This window comes from Microcaecilia unicolor, unplaced genomic scaffold (assembly GCF_901765095.1).
Source record: "Microcaecilia unicolor unplaced genomic scaffold, aMicUni1.1, whole genome shotgun sequence".
Taxonomy (NCBI): Eukaryota; Metazoa; Chordata; class Amphibia; order Gymnophiona; family Siphonopidae; genus Microcaecilia; species Microcaecilia unicolor.
Window position 1 is genome coordinate 64,400 of NW_021963329.1, and position 21,382 is coordinate 85,781.

The window sequence follows — 21,382 nt, forward strand, 5'->3', positions numbered from 1 at the left end:
ATAGTAGAAGTAAGTAGTGGGCAAGCAAATCTCTCCCATACATATTCACTAGGGATATCCTAAAAATCTGGCTTGTTTACAGCTCTTGAAGACTCAACTTGGACAAGTCTGATATAGAATAAAATGATTCATCCATGAGGGACATCCTCAAATCAATCAATAAAATACCCAATAATGGGTACAGAACAGAAATAGAATTTTTTTTTAAACTCAAGATAAAAAAAAATCATTCTATTCAAACAAGTGTCACATCAGCGACAGCAACATAAACTCTCTCCAGACACTGTGAGAATTAACACAAAACCTTGCAAATAGGCACTTAGCAGCTTACCATACCAGCATCAAATCCAAGGACTCCAAACACACTAACCCTACTTATGGAAAGAAAGCAATGCAAATATTACATTACACCAGTACACCTCCAGTTAGAAAAAGAGAACAAATCGGACTGCAATGAATTCCTCCACAAATTCTTTTAGTGTAAATTCTCTCGCTACAGTTACACACGGAAAATACAGAGAACCACATTGTAAAAACAGAGATTACAGATTAGAAACAAATAAGTAGACAAAAAATAAAATGGAAAGCCCAAGGAATCAGACTGAGAACAGCCTCTTCCACCTCACCAGCCTTTTGCAAAAGGATTAAGCCCTCTAGAAAAACCTACCCCACTGACCTCCACTAATTCTACCAGGGCAATAATGCCGTGCCTCCCTAAACCTGCCTCTGTCCGAAGTCCCTCTAACTACTGATCTCAGCTTATCCTCCAGCAATCTAGGAAACAGTCTCTCCAAAGCTCTAAACCAATTTAAAAAGAATCCCCTTGATGGGAAGCTTGCTCAACTTTGATTCAGAAGTGACATCCACTGCCAACCCCATAGCCATAAGGATCTCCTTGCAGACACCACCAGTGCCATAGACTTTACCAAAGTCTGAACCATAAAAAGCTATTTCCTTATGTGAATTTAAATATCAAAATTCTGGACAAAATTTTGGGTAATAGGCTGCTACCATGCTTAACTCATTTGGTACTTGGAAATAAAGCAAGCTTCATACTGGGTACATGTGCCAAGGACACTATCATGAAGTTTATTACCCTTAGTGGAAAGTAAAGATCTCCTCTGCGCTTCTAGCAATCTACGCCAAAAAGGCTTTTTGATCATGTCCACTGGAGTTTGGTTTTTTTAACTTTCAAACTTTTTATTGAAATTTTGTTACGAAAAACAAGGTACAAACAAGCACAAGTACTACAATATCTTCTCCCACACAACCTCCAAACCCCCCACCTCCCCTCAACGTCCAAAAGTGCACCCAGACCAATAGGCATTCCACAGGAACTCTTTATGGAATGCCCCACCCAAACAATACTAACCCCACCCCTCAGCAAATAGTAACAAAAGAACTCAAAGACCAGAAAGCATAGAAGATAAACAAGTCCATTCTTCTTGCTCTGCGCTGAACTGACCATGGTAATGATCAGTTAATTGGTCCATACCCCTCACCACTTGGAACTCAGGAGGCCCAGGATTGCAATGTAGAGCCAGCTGTTTGCTTCCAATGAGTTGCAATTTCACACTTAAGCCACTGCTAAACAGATATGCTTCACCCTGGTGTGCCACCAATACCCCCTCTTATTTCCCAACCCCAATAAACAATGTTTAGTATCACAAGAAAAAGAAATCCCCAAAGAGTGAATGAGCAATCCCGTTATACCTCTCTAATATACACTGGAGTTTTATGTTCCAAACATTAGAGAAAATTGGACCTGGAGAGTTCTACATCCAATGAGTCAGAGTGATGTATAGCACACCAAAAGATCAAATTAGCGCAAATGGAGAGTACTGGGGTAATAAGGAGTTAACCTTTTCTTTTGTGATGATGGCTATTAATTAGAAGAACTGTACTTTGGTGGGTCCTAGTGCTTGCTGCAAGCATGGTGATGAATGCTTTTGGTTCCAATAAAGTTTAAATTACAACCCCCCCCCCCCCCCCCCCAACAACAACAAAAACAAATGCACACACAAAAACCACCTTAATGTTCCAACAGTTGAAAATGTGACTGTTCCATTACAGAGCTGCATTTTCAGTTTAGAACACAACCCTCATCACAAATATCTTCACTTTCTTTCATCAACAGCAACACTTCAAGTAAAATTTAGGAACTAACCTAGATGTTTTAGCCAAGCAGGCATTACACAATCAGCTAAGGACAGAAAGGAGATTCGAAGTTGAGGAGCTGCAAGTGGAGAATTGAACAGGGGCATGGAGGAGCGGATTAAAACTGGGATGTATTGGCACAGTCCAAGGGGTGCTTTCTTTATAACACTATTCAGTAGTGCTAGAACTGCCTTCAGTTTCTCATCCAGCTAAGAGATTAAAAAAAAAAAGGAACAGTTAATATTAAAAAAAACAAATAGTAATAAGGGAGTCTAAATAAGTCAGAATTTTTAAGATTAGCTTTGGAGACTATACACACAGAATCCTTCCTCAGAGGTACTGGCATCGCATACAAGTGTTTTTAAAAAAGGTGTCAACTGGTTCAGGGAGTACTCAAAGCACTTTATTCCATTCTGTGCTTATGTGTAGAGGCACTAATGAAGTACTTTCATTTAAAACAAACTTCAAAATTTCATTCCAGGTAGAGCTCACACTTAACATGCTTAGCGTTTCCTTTGTTTTCGGGGGTTTTTTTTAATGCTGATTTCTTGTTACAAGAAAAGAAAACAATCAAATTGAAACAAAAACCTAGCACACACCTTTACTCATCACTTTAAGTAGCTCCAGTGGCCCTTCCTGCACTGTGGTGTCACTATATCAGGAAGGCCAGCTAATTGTTATGATTGGGGTCTGAACCCCTCTCAAACTTACCTCTTTCCTGGGGGTCAGCTTCTTAGCTGGCTTCTGTTTCTTTTCTCTGTCCTTTCTGAGCTGGCTCTGTCTCTCTGTGCTGGCAGCTTCCAGCAGCATGGCTCTAATTGTTTCACTATACTGCACCTGTGTGTGTGTTGCCTGAGTTGCTCTACCTCTCTTTGGGTGTACTGGCTTCAAGTGCTTCACAGTGTTGCATTGGTGTGGGTTGGGCCTCTCTGGGTCAGTGTGCTTTTGCCTAGGTCTAGGGAGTGTGACATCATCAGGGAGGGCCTTGATAAGGAAGTGGTGTTGTTTCCTTCAGGGCCTTTTGCAGCAGTGGTGTTTGCTTTAGGTAGGGTGGTGCAGTGTGCACTTCTGACTTTGTGTCTAGTTTCCCTGCTTGCTTTTGCTAAGGGCCAGGTTAGTGTTAGTGCAGTGTGCACTGGTGACTGTGTGTTTAGCTTTCCTGCTTTTCCCTCTTGGTTTTGGAAGCATTGCTATGTGTAGGGCTTTGGAAGCTCTGTTGCTGATAGAAGTACTTCAGGGTTTGGTGTTGTTAGGAACACTGCAGAGTTTGCTGTTAGAAATACTTCTGGTGTTTGTGCTATTAGGAGCATTGCAGTCTTTGCTGTTGGTGTTTGGTGATTTAGAATCACTTTTGGCTTATGTGTTAGCTTCCCTGCTTTTTCCTTGTGCCTCCTCTGTCATCCCTTTTAGTGCTAGGAGCTCTTCTGGTTGCTTGCCAGAGTAGTGCTTAGGAAGCACCTTGTTAGTTGTATCTAGCTTGCTAGAGCAGTGCTTAGGTAGCTTGGTAGTTTTGTGTTTAGCTTATTAGTGTAGAGCTCTGCTTGTAGCTTGGTGCTTAGTAGCACCTGTGTTAGCTTTGTGTTTAGTTCCCTGCTCTGTTAGTTTAGGGCTTAGGAAGTCCCTTTCTTGAGCAGGGCTTAGGAGCTCCTGTTTAGTATAGGGCTTAGGAAGTCCTTTTGTCAGTTTACTGTTAGGAACACTCCTGCTGGTTTAGGGCTTGGGAGCACGTAGATCAGTTTAGGTTTAGGAGCACTTCTGTTTCCAGTCCTGGTCCCTGTGTCATCCGGTATCCAGTAAGTCCTGCCGGCTACTCGAACCCAGGAGCTCAACTCCTGGGGGGCTTAGTAGCTAAGTGCAGGTGAAGCTGTACGGACCAGTCCAGTGTGCTCCAGTCCAGTGTGTTCCGGTCTGGTGCGCTCCAGTCCAGTGTGTTCCGGTCCGGTGTGTGTTCCAGTCCTGTGTCCTCCAGTCCGGGGGATTCCAGTCCATGTGTTCCGGTTCGCTGGGCAGTGCCTGCAGTCCCTGCCGGTGTGCTTGCCCAGTGTTGGTTGGTGGGTTTTGCCTGCTGCTGTCGCTCCTCGGCAGCAGCCCAAGGGCTCACGTTTGCTCCAGATCCCGGCCCCACGGGCTCTGAACCTGAGAACCTGACACTAATGTGACAAGGTGGAAACCCTTGGACTGACCACAACTTGAGCCCATCTTACATGCAAAGTCAAAGGAGGATAGCCAGCTGTTCATACCTAAGGATGGCCATAGGATTAAATTTGATACCATCAAAGTGGTCACTAGAAGTGAATGATAAAGCAAATGTCTGAAAATAACTGGATTCAACTACTGTAGATCTGTATACACTTAAACATGTCATTGATTTAAAATTTAAAAAGCTGTATTCACTTAAGGGCAACAACAAATGTTTCATTAAGTTCCTGTTTCTGATTCACCTCCAGCAGCCGCTTTCTAATCTCACACTCCTTCTCCAGCTGAATCTGCAGCATCTCCTTCTGTTTGCTGCTTAACTGCACTTCATCCTTTATACCCTTCTTTTTCTTAATCTCCTGCAAAGAGAGAAAATTTACATTAACAGCAGTTTTGCTTTCCCATCAACAACAACAGATGTGGCAGGTGAAGAGAGATGATGCAGGGCAGCTGCAAATACACAGACATAAAAGGCGGGATGGCAAACAGCGTTGAAACGGGGAGAGATAATACGTAACATACAGATGCAGCCTCACCTCTTTTAGTTCCAGCTCAATAATCTGCTCTTTGAAGGAGTAGGCCTTGTTTTCACGCTTCATGTTGGCCTTCTTTAAGCTGTCTTGCTGAGCACTACAGAAAGAAAGGTAAAAAAAAGTGAATCCTAGCAAGTATCAATAAAGGATAAGCTGTCAATAAGCAAATCCCTTTTACCTCTGGATGATGGATTTGTCATAGAGTTCCCCCTCTGGGGTCTGCATGATGGCAAATTCTTCTCTTGTTACATGATGAAGTGCTGGATTTTCCAAAGACACAGTGACAATGTTCATTAACTGTGGAAGCACTTTATTCGGTGCAAGAAGAGCGAGACCACTCACAGCATTCAATGTAGCCTATAATTAGAAATAAGGAATAATCAGCCCTGACCCAGAAGATATCTATAAGGACACTGTACTCTATCATCTCTCCCAGGCGAATCCCCATTGATTCTTCATAGAAAGGTAGGCAAGGAAGCAATCACCTCAATCAGTAGAGCTGATGTATATGCACTTTTACCCCAGTGCATTTTGGGATCTGTAGTCCTGTTTTCATACAAAAATCAGAAGCCCATAGATGCAATAGAGCTAACCATATTACTCTTGGCGGAATTCTGTGCAAGCAGAAATTAGGACTTCCTTATTTTTCTTTTCTTTAGGATCTCCAGACCAGTTCAGACACTGACTGTTAGGTTATGAACACCTATCGGAAGATGGAGACTGAGGACAAACGTAATAGCCCTATACAGCCACTAGTCTGTCAGTATTTTGCTAACAAAGCAGATCGATCTGGAAACCCTCCAAGGCTGTTCTCTGGACACAACATAGGTTTCTGTGGACATCTTACCACACACAGTCTTCCACGTACACATGTCAACTCCTTTCCTTGATCTGCACTCAGCTCCCCATCTGCTTTGTTTGTTTTTTTTAACACAACTTCCACAACAAGCAGAAGAAATAAACCAAAGCAACAAAAATCAATTGTAGAAAAAAATATGCTAGCTGAAATACTAAGTCCTCCATGACCCAACTCTGTGTAATTCAACACACTTCCGTGCTCTATGATCAAACTACGCTACGAGAGGATGCCATGCCACTACTGGAATATGCTTTAATAGCATGTGGTACTGGTCGCCCTTTGAGAAGATAGGCCGCCGAGCTATAGACAACTTAGAGACAGCAGCCACTTTGTTTGAACCTCCATAGAGCATAAACAACGATCCAAATGCTGAAAGTCCTCTGTTCCCTCCAAATAAGCCAACAGAACTCTCTTCATATCAAGTCAGGATAGATGCTGCTGCTCATTGTCCCCTTCAGGATCACCCAGGACTAGGAGAGAAATAGACTGATTCACATGAAATGGAAGTGTCTTGTTCAGCTCTGAGCCACAAGACACCTATCACCTGTGAGTCCTCACTGCCCAGAAAAGCTTCTCTCCTGCCAGCATACAGACTGTCATTTGAATTGCGCTGCTAGCGTCAACGTCAGCACTAACAATATAGGGAGATTTTGCTCCGAGGTATTGCACCAAAGGATCCCTTAGGCACGCCCCTTCGTGCAGAACTTCTGGAAGCGTTGGGCACAGCTCCTCAAAGTAGGGTAGCTCCACTATCCTTCATCTACCCTGGACAATCTGTGTGAGACTTTTACCGTGCTGCATCAAGTGAACTTTGTTCCTCGGCTCTGCTGCTTATTGATTTGTGTGCTGTTGCTCTGCCCTCATGCTGCTGCGCTGGAGGTTCCATGTTCGATCCCTATTATAATCTCTCATAGGATTAATCGCTCAGTCCCTACTCATACAACCTTCTCCAGTCAAGCTTCTCTCTCGCTCATGCAAGGCAAAGGAACCTCCTTCTCCAGATGCCATTTAATCTGGTCTCCACCGCCTACCTCCTTATTCCAATTAGGTATATAAATGCTAGGTCAGTTGTCAATAAAGCTAATATTATTAGAGATTGGTTGATGGAGAACCAATTTGGGTTGTTGCTGGTCTCTGAAATGTGGCTTCGTTCAACAGAGGATCCTTTATTCAATGTTTTATGTCCTCTGAGTTACAAGGTCCTTTATCAAACTAGAGCTAAACAGAGAGGGGGTAGAATCACCATCATTTACTTCTTCAAAGTAGAACTATTGTCCCAACTGAACTCTTCTGATCTTGAGATTATTATCTGCAAATTAAGTGATCCTATGTTGTTGGAGCCCATAATATTCTTTGTTCTCTTTCTAATGCCCTCACAAAACTGGTCTGCCTCAGAAAGCTGTTTTACTGAATTCCTCTCAAATATTTGTGTTAAGTTTGCTAATGTTTTAATAGTAGGTGCTATTAATTAGCATCTTGATAACCCTAGGGATGTTATTAATTTCTTTTGCACAGAATTCCCCCAAGTGTACCATTTCTAATTATTTCTGTAGGGCTACAAAACATGTGCAGTATTGTACCACAGTGCCAGCTTTTAACAGAGAGATCTCTACCCTAGCTCATTTTTCACTATACACATTGAGAAAAGCCACACTGAGCCTGCAAAGAGGTGGGAAAATGTGGGATACAAATGCACTAAATAAATAAATAAATAAAAACCAAGGGCTGCTAGGTTTATGCTAGATGACAAACACCTCGATACACTCTTTAACAGTTACATACCATACAAAATACAGAAGTTAGATTTCTCTCTACAGCAGGACCCATGTTACTCCCTTGCTACACAACCGACACTGGTTACCAATTCTCTTTTGGATCCAATTTAAAATTCTGCTACCTACCCACTATGCTCTTTATATGGGCCTTCCACTTTATTTGACCTCCCTTCTGACAGCACAAAACACCCTATGGCCCCTCAGATCTTCATAACTGTACCTTCCCTCTTCAGTTGTGGTTAGACTGCTTAACACACGTCATACAGCTTTACCTTTCTAATCCCCTCTGAACTTGAGATGCCCCGAGCTGTAGAAAGTTTAAAAGTGCACTGAAAACTTGGTTATTTACATCTTCATCTGCTCAAACAGAGACCATTATGTATCTGTCTTTTCCTTTTCCATCCGCAGGGCATGGTGTCTTGTCCAGTGCACACTCAGCCGTGGATCAGTCCCTGATCCTTCCCTCCCCCACATTTCCTTTGTTTAATTAAGGTTCTCTACATGAGGCGGCTGATATCTGCTGTAATAACTATACTTGTGTCTTAACTAGCATCCCTCTTCTCTATTCCTCATGTAAGTCTGTCTCGCCTCCATTTCTGATGTACTTGTATATCGCCTTGCGGTCAACAATGAAGGGAATAAATCCTAAACCTCCATGGAGCTCACAATCTAGTCAAGACATATGAAAGAAACCTATTACAGAAGAGGTTAAATCAGGAAGAACAAGGTTTTTAAAAATCTGCTTGAAAAAAGTGGAATTTTTGTAAGATGGGAAATGACTTTTGGGTTGACTGATAACCTAGAAATTTCTAAAATTACCGAAATTGGAAAAAAGTATCACTTTCTTAATCCAAGGATTAGGGGACTAAAATGCCTGGAGGTTGGATGTATAGCATGGTAATAAGAATAAACAGACCTATTTAATTATTCCCTTGTTCTCAAGTTTTACCCACCATCAATCATCCTCTGTGCTAAATCCCACATGTTCCTAAGTTCTGATATTACTTCTATCTCTATTACCTCCCATGTGAGGAATTCACATATTCGCCGCCTGTGAAAATCCATTTTTTTATGTTATTCCTGAGCGCAACCCTTTTCAGCCTCATAAGGCTCCTTATTCAAAAATCTTTATTCACTGAAAAATATTTCTTGTACATTTATAACTCTGAAATATTTGAACACTTTATTCTAACCCCCTCTCCCTACAGTATACATTAAGGCTCTAACATTTACCTCATAGGGTTTGTGGGCTCTCTGGGCTCCAGATAAGAAACTAATTTTGCTCCTCCCTTCTCAGGAAACGTGAGGTATAACTCACCTGATCCACGGTACTCTGCATGGCAATTGAGGGTAAAATCTCCTCCAGATGTTTACTAATGAAATACAAAGGATCAATCTTCATCTTTATCAGAAGAGCTGGCCAAAGTCCTGACTGTGCTGCCACTAGTGAAGAAAGAGTGAAAAAATTCCCTTAGAATATACAATCACCATGTCCCAATCACCACATCCATCCGCACATCTACTCCACACTAACAGAGAGAAGGTGGAAGACAGAGAAAGTAAAGTGTAGGAAAGATTTGTCAGTCAGAATACTAAGAGGCATATTTTCAAAGCACTTTGGGAGGCTAAATTCCATAGGTTTCTATGGAACTTTGGGAGGCTAAGTGCTTTGAAAATGAGCCTCAAAGCCTCCTTCCATGCTCACCTATAGAAGGGTGGTGTGCCACAATCAGAAGCTCACGTGCTAGTTTCTCTCCTTCTTCTGGATCTGCCTCAAGAGAAGATCCACTAGCAATTACATGTAGTGTCTCTTGCAAAACCCGAGGGGAGATGTACAATTTTCCTGGTTCAGAAAGTTCCCCTGACTCATTCACCAAGACCTCCCGTGGAAGTGCCTAATAGGGATAGATAGGCTGGTCAGTTATACAGGATAGTTCAATGTAAATGACAAGACCCATATGTGGAATCATTTAAAAAAAAATTTCCATGTGTATAGGGATATACACATGTAAACATTTGGTACCTACTTTTATGCGATCCGCACATAGGCATTCCTGGGGACGTAGGTTGGGTGGAACAGGGGCAGGGTTGAGATATATGGCATATTTTATAAAATACACTTGTGGACATGCATAGAAAAGATCTATAAATGTACACCTTCTTTGGAGCAGGTGTAAATTGTGCACACTCCTGGAGCTGCATCTTTGTGCTTAATCTAAAAAGGCATAAAGGCACCTATCCTGCCTTTATAAAACAAGAATGTTTTTGGACTTTGTACCTCCATTTGTTTCACTTGATATACCTAATTCTAAAAGGAAAACAGAGTGGTTCACATTAGCTGGCAAGTTAAAAATCAATAAGGTACAGCACAACTGAAGTACTACACAACACACTAAGACATTAATATAAAGAAGAAAACGCAGTACCACCGTAGATGGTGCCATCAACCACAGAGCTACAATGCCAGAAAGGTCTTTGTAAAAAAAGAAAAGTATGCCTTGAGCCCTTTCTTAAATACAGGTGAATACAGGATACAGATGAATTCCACAGGGCAGGGGTTAAGAAAAGGCTGACTCTCTGGAAGAGTCAATTCTTGCCCTGTATAAAGGTGGTATTAATAACCTATTTAGCTCAAAAGAATGCAGACATGTCATGATCAACATTTTAAAATTTAACACAAAATACAGAGGCAGCCAATGAACATCATACAAAGACAGACATGCTCAAAATGCCTTGCTCTTGTAGCTAAATGAATCACTTAGTTCTGAACAGACTGGAGGTGCGGAAAGGCACATTTTAGAAGACCATTATATAACACATTTATGTATTTAATCTGACGATGAATAAAAGACACAAATCAGTGTTAAGCAGAGCTAGTTTACCCCAAAATGCCTGAATATCGCTAACAGATCTCATGGCACAAAAACAAGATTTAATAACAGTAGAAATGTGGCCATCAAAAGACTGCTGCAAATCCAGAATATTGTTTTAGTTGATTTGAGTCTGAGTTGCCGGATGGCATAGGAGCCATAATGGGCAACTTATGATACCCCCATATTGCCTTACATTTTTAGCTATAGAGTTTAAGTCTATGGTTCTGCAGCCAATCCGCAATAGACTGTAGACTAGAATTGAATGAAGATAAGTCTGGATAATTAGGGTTTACAGAAGTAATAAGTTCATATTTTTCACACATAATATCTGGTTAATACCTAATGACTGGGCCAACACTGCAAGGAGAAACTAGATCTTACCTGCTAATTTTCTTTACTTTAGACCCTCTAGACCAGTCAAGATGCTTGGGTTGTGCATGCGTACCAGCAGACGGAAACTGAGAACACCTGACTGAGACTTGTACAAGACCTCTGTCTAATCCCATCCAGCCAGTACTTCTATAACAAAGCAGATGACGTAGGACTACTCAAGACTGCACCACTGGACCTCATTATGTTGAATCACCTGGCCCACCAACAGCCAAAGGGAGACACATACATCAGAATTTGTTCCAGCCACAGGATAATCAAAGCATCTATTCCATCCAACTACAGATCCTTCCTGCAACTGAAGAGGGGTACTCGTGCATTGGTGGTCATTGTCATTACATCCAGCACTGGCTGACCACATCAGTGAACTATTTTGTTGAAGGCTTCCTGGGCCAAAGCCCATTCACTTGGATTCAAGATGTTTCAGCTGAGAAAATCCACATTTACGTTGTCAACACCTGCCACATGTGCAGTTGAGAGATTCAGTAGGTGAGCTTCCACCCACTTGAAGGTGTCAGCTGCTTCCTTTGCCACCAGGTGGCTTCATGCATCCTTGATGGTTCACATAGACCACTGTGATGGCACTGTTCAAGAAGACTCACCCTGCTTTGATCTTCAGCATATGCTGAAACACCAATAGGCTTGCTGATTGACCCACTGAGCTTCTTCTGACATTCAAAGCCCTTGAGCTACCTGACAGAGAGACAGTGGGCCCTCCATCTTAACTTTAGATTAGAAAAGGAATGATTAAGAACAATACAGTGCACTACTAAAGGGGCTCTCAAACTTTTCTTCCTGATATTACTTCTGTGTTCAATCATGCGGATCTTAACCTTCCTTATGGTCTTCCCAATATATAAAAGAGAGCAAGGACAAATTACAATGTATGTAACATTGTTGGTGTTACAAGCCACAGAATAACAGAGAACAAACCCAATTTGTATAGGGATGTACAAATTCTGTAACAGACGAGGAAGAAGCACATAGAGGGGAATAATCAAACGGTGCCGGCCAAATACATGGCTGGCCATCTATTTTGGCAGTGCTGCAAACAGCTGGCCGAACCGTATTTTCGAAAAAGATGGCCGGCCATCTTTTGTTTTGATAATACGATTGGAACCGGCCAAATGCATTGGATTTGGCCGGGGTTTGAGATGGCCGATTTCGTTTTTTTAACGATAATGGAAAGTTATGTCGGCCATCTCAAACCCCGGCCAAATTCAAGGCATTTGGCCGTGGGAGGAGCCAACATTTTTAGTGCACTGGCCACCCTGACATGCCAGGACACCAACCAGGCACCCTAGGGGTCACTGCGCTGGACTTCAGAAAAGCTCCCACGTGCATAGCTCCCTTACTTTGGGAGCTGAGCCCCCCAACCCCCCCCCAAACCCACTACCCACAAATGTACTGCACCCACTAAAATTGTTCCAGAGACCTGCATACAGCCTCTAGCACTTATTGCTGCTGTATAACTTTGGCATACCAGTTCACACCTGAAGACTAATCTCTCTGAAAAAGTCCTTTCTTGAAATAGGCACGTTTACTCACAGTTAACTGCAGATCAGAGGTTGGGCCCCACTGGCAAAGAGTCCCCTGGTACTAAGATTAGCAGTAGGTCAGAGCTGGCACAATGGTGTACAATGCCCTCTTTCAGCACCATGCAAGGTAAGAACTACGTTCTCTAACGTGGGTAACACAGGAAAGGGAACTAAAACTGGCTTTAAAAAATGGCCACTACCGCATGGACTACAACAGGAAACAAAACAGGGCACACTCTGACCCAGTTAGCAGGGGGGGAAAAGCACCAGGGGAGTAGAGCCCAGTACCCTACACCCACCACAATGCATTGCTAATGTGACTCTGCAGGGCACCTAACAGAAAAGGTGTCACACTCACCCAAGAGCCACATCGCAACCAGGGAAAGGCTGTCGGAGGATACAACACATTCTGCTGTCATGAAGGTGGGTACGGCATTTGAGGCTGGCATATAGGCTGGCAAAAAAGGTTTTTAGTTTTATTTTTTTAGTTTGGAAGGGGATTGGTGACCACTGGGGGAGTATGGGGAGGTCATCCCCCATTCCCTCCAGTGGTCATCTGGTCAGTTGGGGCACCTTTTTGAGGCTTGGTCGTGAAAATAAAAGGACCAAGTAAAGCCGGCGAAATACTGCTTAACGCCGCTTTTTTTTTCCATTATCGGCGAAAGCCGGCCATCTGGTAGCCACGCCCATGCCTGCCCATGTACCGCTTTCGCTTATCTACCGATACGCCCCCTTGAACTTTCGCCGGCGAAGCGACGGGAAAGCGGCGATGCAGTCAAAAATGCCACTTTCGATTATACCTATTTCGCCGCTTTTAAAAAATCGCCGGCCATCTCCTGATTTGTGTCAGAAGATGGCCGGCAATCACTTTCGATTATAAGCCCGATATTGAACATGCATAACAGGGAAAATGACCCTATTACTTGTTTCACGTATAACTGGGAGATGGTGCTATTATTTAATGTTTTTGTCTCTGGAATAAACTACTGTCACTGTCTTACTTCTGAAGCACATATGATCTTCTAAAATATACCAATGTTTTCTCATTATTTTTTTACTATCATTTGTTAATCCAGAAAACTAAGATGCACACCAAATCAGGATGTACTTGATCCATTCTTTTGGTTAAAAGTTTGTCCCTGTTTGCATCCAGGGCCGCCATGGGGGGTGGGGTGGGGGTAAAATTCCCCGGACTGGCCTCCAAGGGGGGCCCGGCGCCAGGGTCCGTCTCTCTCTTGCTCCTGTCAGGACCCAGGTGACTGCATTAACACAATAACCCGGTCCCGGCACACAGGAGCAGGAGACACACAGACCCCTGCGCCAGGCCCCCCTTGGAGACCAGGGAGGAGCAGACACACTGATGCAGGAAGGTAGAAAGTGGGGGGTAGTGGCAGTCTCAGCGAGTGAGCGAGGGGCAGCTGTGGCAGCCCTGCCCCGGCTCTCCTGTTTGCAGCTTTGGCCCTCTTCAGTATTAACACATCTTGGTGGGTGAGTATCCTCAATCTAAAAAGAATGGATTGAGTATATATTGATTTGGTGTGCAACAGTGGCGTAGCCAGACCTCAACATGTGTGTGTGTTGGGGGGGGGGGGGGAGGTAGGTCCAGAGCCCAACGTGTGTGTGTGTGGGGGGGGCCACATTTTGGCCCTCCTCCCCGCTGCTCACCCCACCCCCATCGCCTCATATACCTTTGCTGGCAGGGTGAAACTTAGCATGCACAACCACGCATGCTCAGTTTCATACACCGAGCATGAACGTGACGTGAGGAGAACAGCAGTGCAGGCAATGTGGTGGTGACCAGCACTGGACAAATGCTTCAGTTGGCAGAAGTTATATCAGGAAGAAAAATTTGGGAGTCCCTTTAGTGGAACACTATTGCCCTTAATCATTCCTTTTCTGAGCTAAAGATTTTTGTTTTTAAGGTGATCGAGCCATCTTGATGTGGAGGCAATATTGGTATGATGTTATTACAGAAAGAACAGTGTCTTTTTTGAGTTTGATACTACTATGCCAGTAGGTTTAAATAATGAAATTGATTTGACAGTAGTTTTGTAAATTAGTTTAATTTTAGACACTGATCCACCAATATAGGTTTCTTTTTGTGATATTCATATATAATTTACTAGGAAGTTTTTATGTTAAAGAACAATATGATGTGCTCATATATTTATGTTTCTAAACATTACATTTTGAGTAGAATATTATCACAGCACACGCTTTATTTTGATTTACTTATTTACTCTTTCTTTACACACTGACTCCTATTCGCACCTCCATTTTTGAGCAGTACATGTGACAAGCTATCTTGATGCTTTCACAATACTTGTTTTTCACCACGACTTCATATATGTTTTTCACACTCTTCTTCTTTTTATATAGAACACATTTAACAGAAAAGTATAAATCATTTTTACACAAAACCTTGTTTTTACATATAGTCATCATCAAGAAACATTTTCTTAACACTAAGGAATAGCGTTTTTTTAGATTGTCCTATTGAACACAACAACATTGTCATGTCATATTTTCTTTCACATCTTTTAAAACTAACTTTTTAAAGATATCTGTAGGCTCTACTGAATATTAGATTTTATGGGAGATTTTATGATCTTATTTATGAACAAAATAAATAAAAAATTTCTGACATCAGCAGTTCAAAACAATTTGGTGCACTAGGGTCTTTATCTAGCTTACACACATGCACCACATTTTTCAGTTTGCAAATGAAGCAAACTAATCTACTGCATTGAGTAAGTCTGTTTATTTTCAATTTTCAATGGATTTTAACCCTTTGGGGTCTGTATTTGTTCTCTGAACAAGTTTTAAGTTAGCTGGCACGATGATGGTAAAAACATCTTCACAGATCTCATAACACTTCCACTTTATGATGGCACCAAAGTTCATCGATGATAGTGTCTTCGTATATTAAGTAAGAATTAACATACAGGTTTCAAACAGATATGATGATTTAATTAGTCCTTCAGCCTTAGTTCCACATATTATTACAGACAATTTTATCCTATAAGATTCATTTCTACACATTTTCTTAATAAGTGGCAAGCATTTTAGATGCACTGTTTTTTTTCTCTTAGCTTACACACATGCACAGCGTCTTTTAGGCTATGAGTGAATTGAGCAACTTTTCTGCATATGGTAAGCCTATTGATTCTTCTCTTGCACAAAAATAAACCATTTCAATTTCATTTCTAGTGTTTAGAATGGTATTGAAAGGAGTTACCCCTTTGGGTTTTTGTCTGTTTGCAGGAAATATGTTGTTTTACAGTCAATTGGTATAATTGCAGAAAGATCGCACTAAATTGTTCAATCACCAACCAGCTCTATTTCTATTTATAGTTTTATGTTTACCTTGTTTACCTATATAAAAGGATATATTCACATTACATTAAAAAACAATTAATTTGAAAATGCATAACAGGGGTCACGTGATGACTGCTTCCTGAGTAGCAGCAAGAGGAGAGAGCTCCCCAGACTTCTCCGAAAAATCAGCCAAAAATCAGCTGTTAGTACACCCCGTTGGACAAATAAGTGCGAGGGAAGAGGTCGAGAGTGGAAAGATAAAGACGGCAGATACTTTGGGCGTGGGACTGGCCGGTATGCCCACAAGAAACCAGGGAGGCCTAAGAAACAAAACCGCACCATCGTGGAAAGCGAGCAAGATGGCGATGACTCCAGAGCCCGCGACAGGGGCGGAGAAAAATGCGGGCGACTAGGCAAGAGAAATCTCAACAACAGTAGCAGCGGCGCTGGAGGACCGCTTAAACAAAATCCAATCGGCAGTAGAAGAAATTAATGAAAAATTTGACGTGCAAGCACATAGACTGACCGAAGTGGAACAACGTGTGCTGGCGCAGGAGGAAACATCGCAAAGCATGGCAGCTCTGCAAAAAGAAGCTGCAATACTTAAAGAACAAGTTGAAGAACAAGAAAACCGTAACCGACGCAACAACCTACGGGTTGTGGGATTGTCTGAGATGGTAAAGGATGTAGATTTATATAAATTCTTCAGCGAGTGGCTGCCAGCGCAATTAGGCCTCGTCGGGAGCGCGGGCTCCTGGCAATATGATCGAGCGCATCGAATAGGGGCCCGCCGAGAAGGTGAAGACAAACCCAGAACAGCGATTGCGCATTATATCAACTGGAGAGAGAAAGAGGCACTCCTGAAGCAGAGCCGTTCAGGACATTCACAGCTGCAGTACGAGGGGCGTAAAATTTTGCTCTTTAATGATTATTCCTCATCAGTGGCACAACTACGACGAGCAATGGCTCCAACCTGCACCCAGCTGTACAACAAGGGAGTCAGGTTTTCGCTCCTGTATCCTGCAAAATTAAAAGTGTGGCACGGAGGAAAGAACCTGGTGTTTTCAGGGGCCCAGGAGGCTAAGGCCTTTGCGGAAAGCTTGAATCGGGATATTCAAGGAGAAAACAACCAGTGACTGAGCAATCATTAAAGAGGAACGGAGTGAGTGATAAGACTTATAAAGTTTGTATTTTCCTCTAAGGCTTGGGTCAAATCCTGAATAAATAAGGCCCAGTTGAAAAGGGTCTAGACAGAAAGAGAAATGGTTCCTTAACATAACAGCTGCACAGCGGGGGACTGAGTGTAGTGCAAATTACCAACAGGCACTGTGAGAAGGAGATGATAAGAGCCAGCACCTCACTGTCCTAGAGGATTGCTTGTAACAATTAAAGCAGGAGTTGCCAAGATGTGCGAAACTAGACACTGAAGGGACACCAGGAATCCCTAAGGACGTTATATAAAGTTTGATTGGTTTGTTTAGAAAGTTGTGGGGGAGCTGGAGCGGAGGGGGAGGGGGGACTTTCAAGTTTGTTCTTGCTGTATGACAGAGGGAAGGGGAAGGTTGATAAGAAGGGAGTTTCCAAAAGTTTATAGGGAAGAGGGGGAGGGGAGGGGGAGGAGGGGTAGAGGGAAATATGAGGTTAAGGGGGGAGGGGCTAATCAGGGGGGGGAGGGGAGAGGGGGCAGGGAGGGAGGGGGAGGGGGGAGCCTGTCTGTATAGAGAGTACAAAGAGGAGCAAATAAACAGGGAGGTAGTAAAGGGGGTAAATGGATTCTGGAGGGCTTGGCTGGGAGGCCCACTGGAATGTACAGTTAGGTACCATGGAGGACAGGGACAATTGTATAAGAGATGGTTAACTTAAAGCTGTTGTCTCTGAATGTGGATGGCATCCACTCTCCAATTAAACATACCAAAATATTATCTTGGTTAAGAAAGGAGGGTGCAGACATAGCCTTTCTCCAGGAAACGCACCTGGCCAATTCTGAACATGAAAAGCTGAAGAAGGGGTGGGTAGGAGAGGTGGTTTATTCGTCATACACTAGTAGGAAACGGGGAGTGGCCATTCTTATACACAAACAGTTACCACTAACTATCCACAAGGTGTTACAAGATAAGGAGGGAAGATATATCATCATCATGGGAGAATTGTGGGGTCGAAAGCTGAGTCTTTGTAATATTTATGGACCTAATGTATATAACCACAAATTCTTTTCAGATATAGTAGCACGGGCGGCCTCTTATCCGGAGTACCAGATGATCCTAGGAGGGGATTTTAACACCATGGCGGACCCCACCATCGACTGTAAACCAGCCAAAATAAAAACTAAGGGATGGCATCAAAAGGGGATAAATTTTTTGGTGCACCAATTAGGGCTAGTGGATATATGGAGAACATTGCACCCCCAGGATGTGGAATTTACATTTTTTTCCAATCCACACAATTCATATTCCAGATTAGATTATTTCCTAGTATCACAGTCACTGTTCACAGTGGCAAAGGCGGCGCATATAATAGATAACACACTTTCTGACCATTCGGCTATATCGCTATCGATAGCATACACAGCGGGTGGAAGGGAGAGGGTGTGGAGATTCCCCCCATCCTTATACAGAGATAATGCGTTCAGAAATTTTTTGAAAGAAAAGTGGGAAGAATATCGGAAGTTTAATGATACCCCGGAGGTGACACCGGACATATATTGGGAGGCAGCTAAGGTAATGATGAGGGGTCATATATTAGCTTATACAGCGGGGAAAAAGAAAAAGGTGGAAGCGGAGTTGTTGTTGCTCTCCATTGAGTACCAGCAGCTCCGAAGACAACACGTAAGAAGCACAGATGCAGAGTACAAGGAAAAACTGATAAAGACAAAGACGCGCATTGATCATCTGCTTAACATGCGGGCAGAGCGAGATATTTATTACCAGAGATTTAAATTATTTCAATGGGGAAATAAAGCAGGGAGGCTTATGGCTAACTTAGTGAGACCCCACAGAAAGAGACAGGTTGTTACCTCCATCAAAGATGGGGAAGGCCGTTTATATCAACAGGAGGCCCAAATACAGAGCCAATTTGTACATTATTACAAGTCCCTATATGCTGAAAGGGAGGGGGACTACTACTACTACTACTACTACTATTTAGCATTTCTATAGCGCTACAAGGCATACGCAGCGCTGTACAAACATAGAAGAAAGACAGTCCCTGCTCAAAGAGCTTACAATCTAATAGACAAAAAATAAATAAAGTAAGCAAATCAAATCAATTAATGTGAACGGGAAGGAAGAGAGGAGGGGGTAGGTGGAGGCGAGTGGTTACAAGTGGTTACGAGTCAAAAGCAATGTCAAAGAGGTGGGTTTTCAGTCTAGATTTAAAGGTGGCCAAGGATGGGGCAAGACGTAGGGGCTCAGGAAGTTTATTCCAGGCGTAGGGTGCAGCGAGACAGAAGGCGCGAAGTCTGGAGTTGGCAGTAGTGGAGAAGGGAACAGATAAGAAGGATTTATCCATGGAGCGGAGTGCACGGGAAGGGGTGTAGGGAAGGACGAGTGTGGAGAGATACTGGGGAGCAGCAGAGTGAGTACATTTATAGGTTAGTAGAAGAAGTTTGAACAGGATGCGAAAACGGATAGGGAGCCAGTGAAGGGTCTTGAGGAGAGGGGTAGTATGAGTAAAGCGACCCTGGCGGAAGATGAGACGGGCAGCAGAGTTTTGAACTGACTGGAGAGGGGAGAGGTGACTAAGTGGGAGGCCAGCAAGAAGCAGATTGCAGTAGTCTAAACGAGAGGTGACAAGGGTGTGGATGAGGGTTTTGGTAGAGTGCTCGGAAAGAAAGGGGCGGATTTTACGGATGTTGTAAAGAAAGAAACGACAGGTCTTGGCGGTCTGCTGGATATGAGCAGAGAAGGAGAGAGAAGAGTCAAAGATGACCCCAAGGTTTCGAGCTGAGGAGACAGGGAGAATGAGAGAGCCATCAACAGAAATAGAAAATGGGGGGAGCGGGGAGGTGGGTTTGGGGGGGAAAATGAGAAGCTCGGTTTTGGTCATATTTAATTTCAGGTGGCGTTGAGACATCCAGGCAGCAATGTCAGACAAGCACGCTGAAACTTTGGTTTGGATGCAAGGTGAGATATCAGGGGTAGAAAGGTAGATTTGGGAGTCATCAGCATAGAGGTGGTAGGAAAAGCCATGGGATGAGATTAATGAACCAAGGGAAGAAGATTAATGAACCAAGGGGGACGTAGCGCAGAGAGAGATTTTCTTTGAAAACCTCCCTATGCCAACTTTCTCAGACGACCAGGTGCAAGGATTGAGTGCCCCTATAACAGCACAAGAAGTGAGACAAGGGATAAAAACACTAAAATTAACTAAAGCTCCAGGACCGGATGGCTATGGATCAGAATTTTATAAAATTCTAATAGAGGAGGTCCCTGGCCCCTTAGCAGGTATGTTTAATAACATGACGGAGGGGGGAGATAGAGGACACAACAGCCCAAACCTAGCACATATAATATTACTACCTAAACCGGGAAAGGACCCTGGGCAAGTGGGATCTTACCGGCCAATTTCCTTATTAAATCAAGATGTAAAGCTTTTGGCAGCCATCTTAGCTAAAAGAATGAATATCTCACTGGCCGGGGTTATCCAAGAAGATCAGGCGGGATTTGTCCCAGGACGGTATGCCTCGATTAATCTAATAAGAGCTTTAGCGGCAATACATACATTTAAAGGGTCTGGGGGGAGGGAAGCCATAGCGGGCTTAGACATGGAAAAAGCCTTTGATAGCATATCGTGGCAGTACTTATTTTGGGTAATGGGGAAATATGGGATACGAGGTAGATTCCTAGATTGGGTGAGAGCTCTCTACAACAGACCGAGTGCTAGGCTAATGATAAATGACTCCCTGACAGAAAGCTTTGATCTAAGGAGAGGAACAAGACAGGGGTGCCCGTTATCTCCACTCCTGTTCTTACTGGCAATTGAGCCACTGGCAATCAAAATCAGGCAGAGTGACAAGGTTAAGGGGCTCCGGGTAGGGGGGAGGGAGATTAGAATTAATCTATTTGCGGATGATATTCTACTTTATATTCAGGATGCATCTATACATCTAGACCAGGCACTCCTGATAGTACAGGACTTTGGGGGCATATCAGGCCTGAAAGTAAACTGCGATAAATCGGAATTACTTCTGCTTTCGGATGGTCAGGCCAATCCAGGGATGGGGAACTATTCTATTCCACCAGTGAAACAATCCATGCGCTACCTAGGTATACATTTGAGTACTAATGCAAAGGTGATGTATAAAAAAAACATACTGGACCACATAGACAAGATCAAACAACTTTGCGGGAAGTGGAAAGACCTTCCGTTGTCCCTGTATGGGAGGACAGCTTTGGTTAAGATGGTGTTACTGCCAAAGCTGCTATACCCAATCCAGGCCATACCTATTTGGATCAAGAGACAAGATGACAGGTCTTTTAGATCAATTATCCGATCCTTTATATGGAAACAAAAAAGGGCACGAATAGGACACCATGTGTTGATACGTAACAAGGAGAAAGGCGGACTTAATCTGCCTGATATCCGATTGTATAATGTGGCAGCGTTAATGCGCCTCATCCAGGAGGGCATTGGGGGTCGGGCAAAATTTATGCCAGCCCAATGGTGGGAGGGGTGGTGTGCCCCATACGCATTCATAAATTTATTGCACTCAGCCCCAGGGATGGGTACAATTGCAAATAGGCAG

General features: G+C 43.2%; 1 protein-coding gene across 1 annotated transcript in view; it reads right to left on the bottom strand.

The window, feature by feature from the left end:
* The window catches only part of LOC115459198 (eIF-2-alpha kinase activator GCN1-like), a gene marked incomplete at both ends in the record, with an annotated part of 110,370 nt that overhangs the window by 58,953 nt on the left and 30,035 nt on the right, over window positions 1-21,382 (bottom strand). Inside the window, 6 exon segments of the mRNA XM_030189059.1 lie at window positions 2,168-2,366; window positions 4,599-4,712; window positions 4,890-4,983; window positions 5,065-5,243; window positions 8,839-8,963; window positions 9,226-9,415. Of these exon segments, the coding sequence (XP_030044919.1) occupies window positions 2,168-2,366; window positions 4,599-4,712; window positions 4,890-4,983; window positions 5,065-5,243; window positions 8,839-8,963; window positions 9,226-9,415 (901 nt within the window).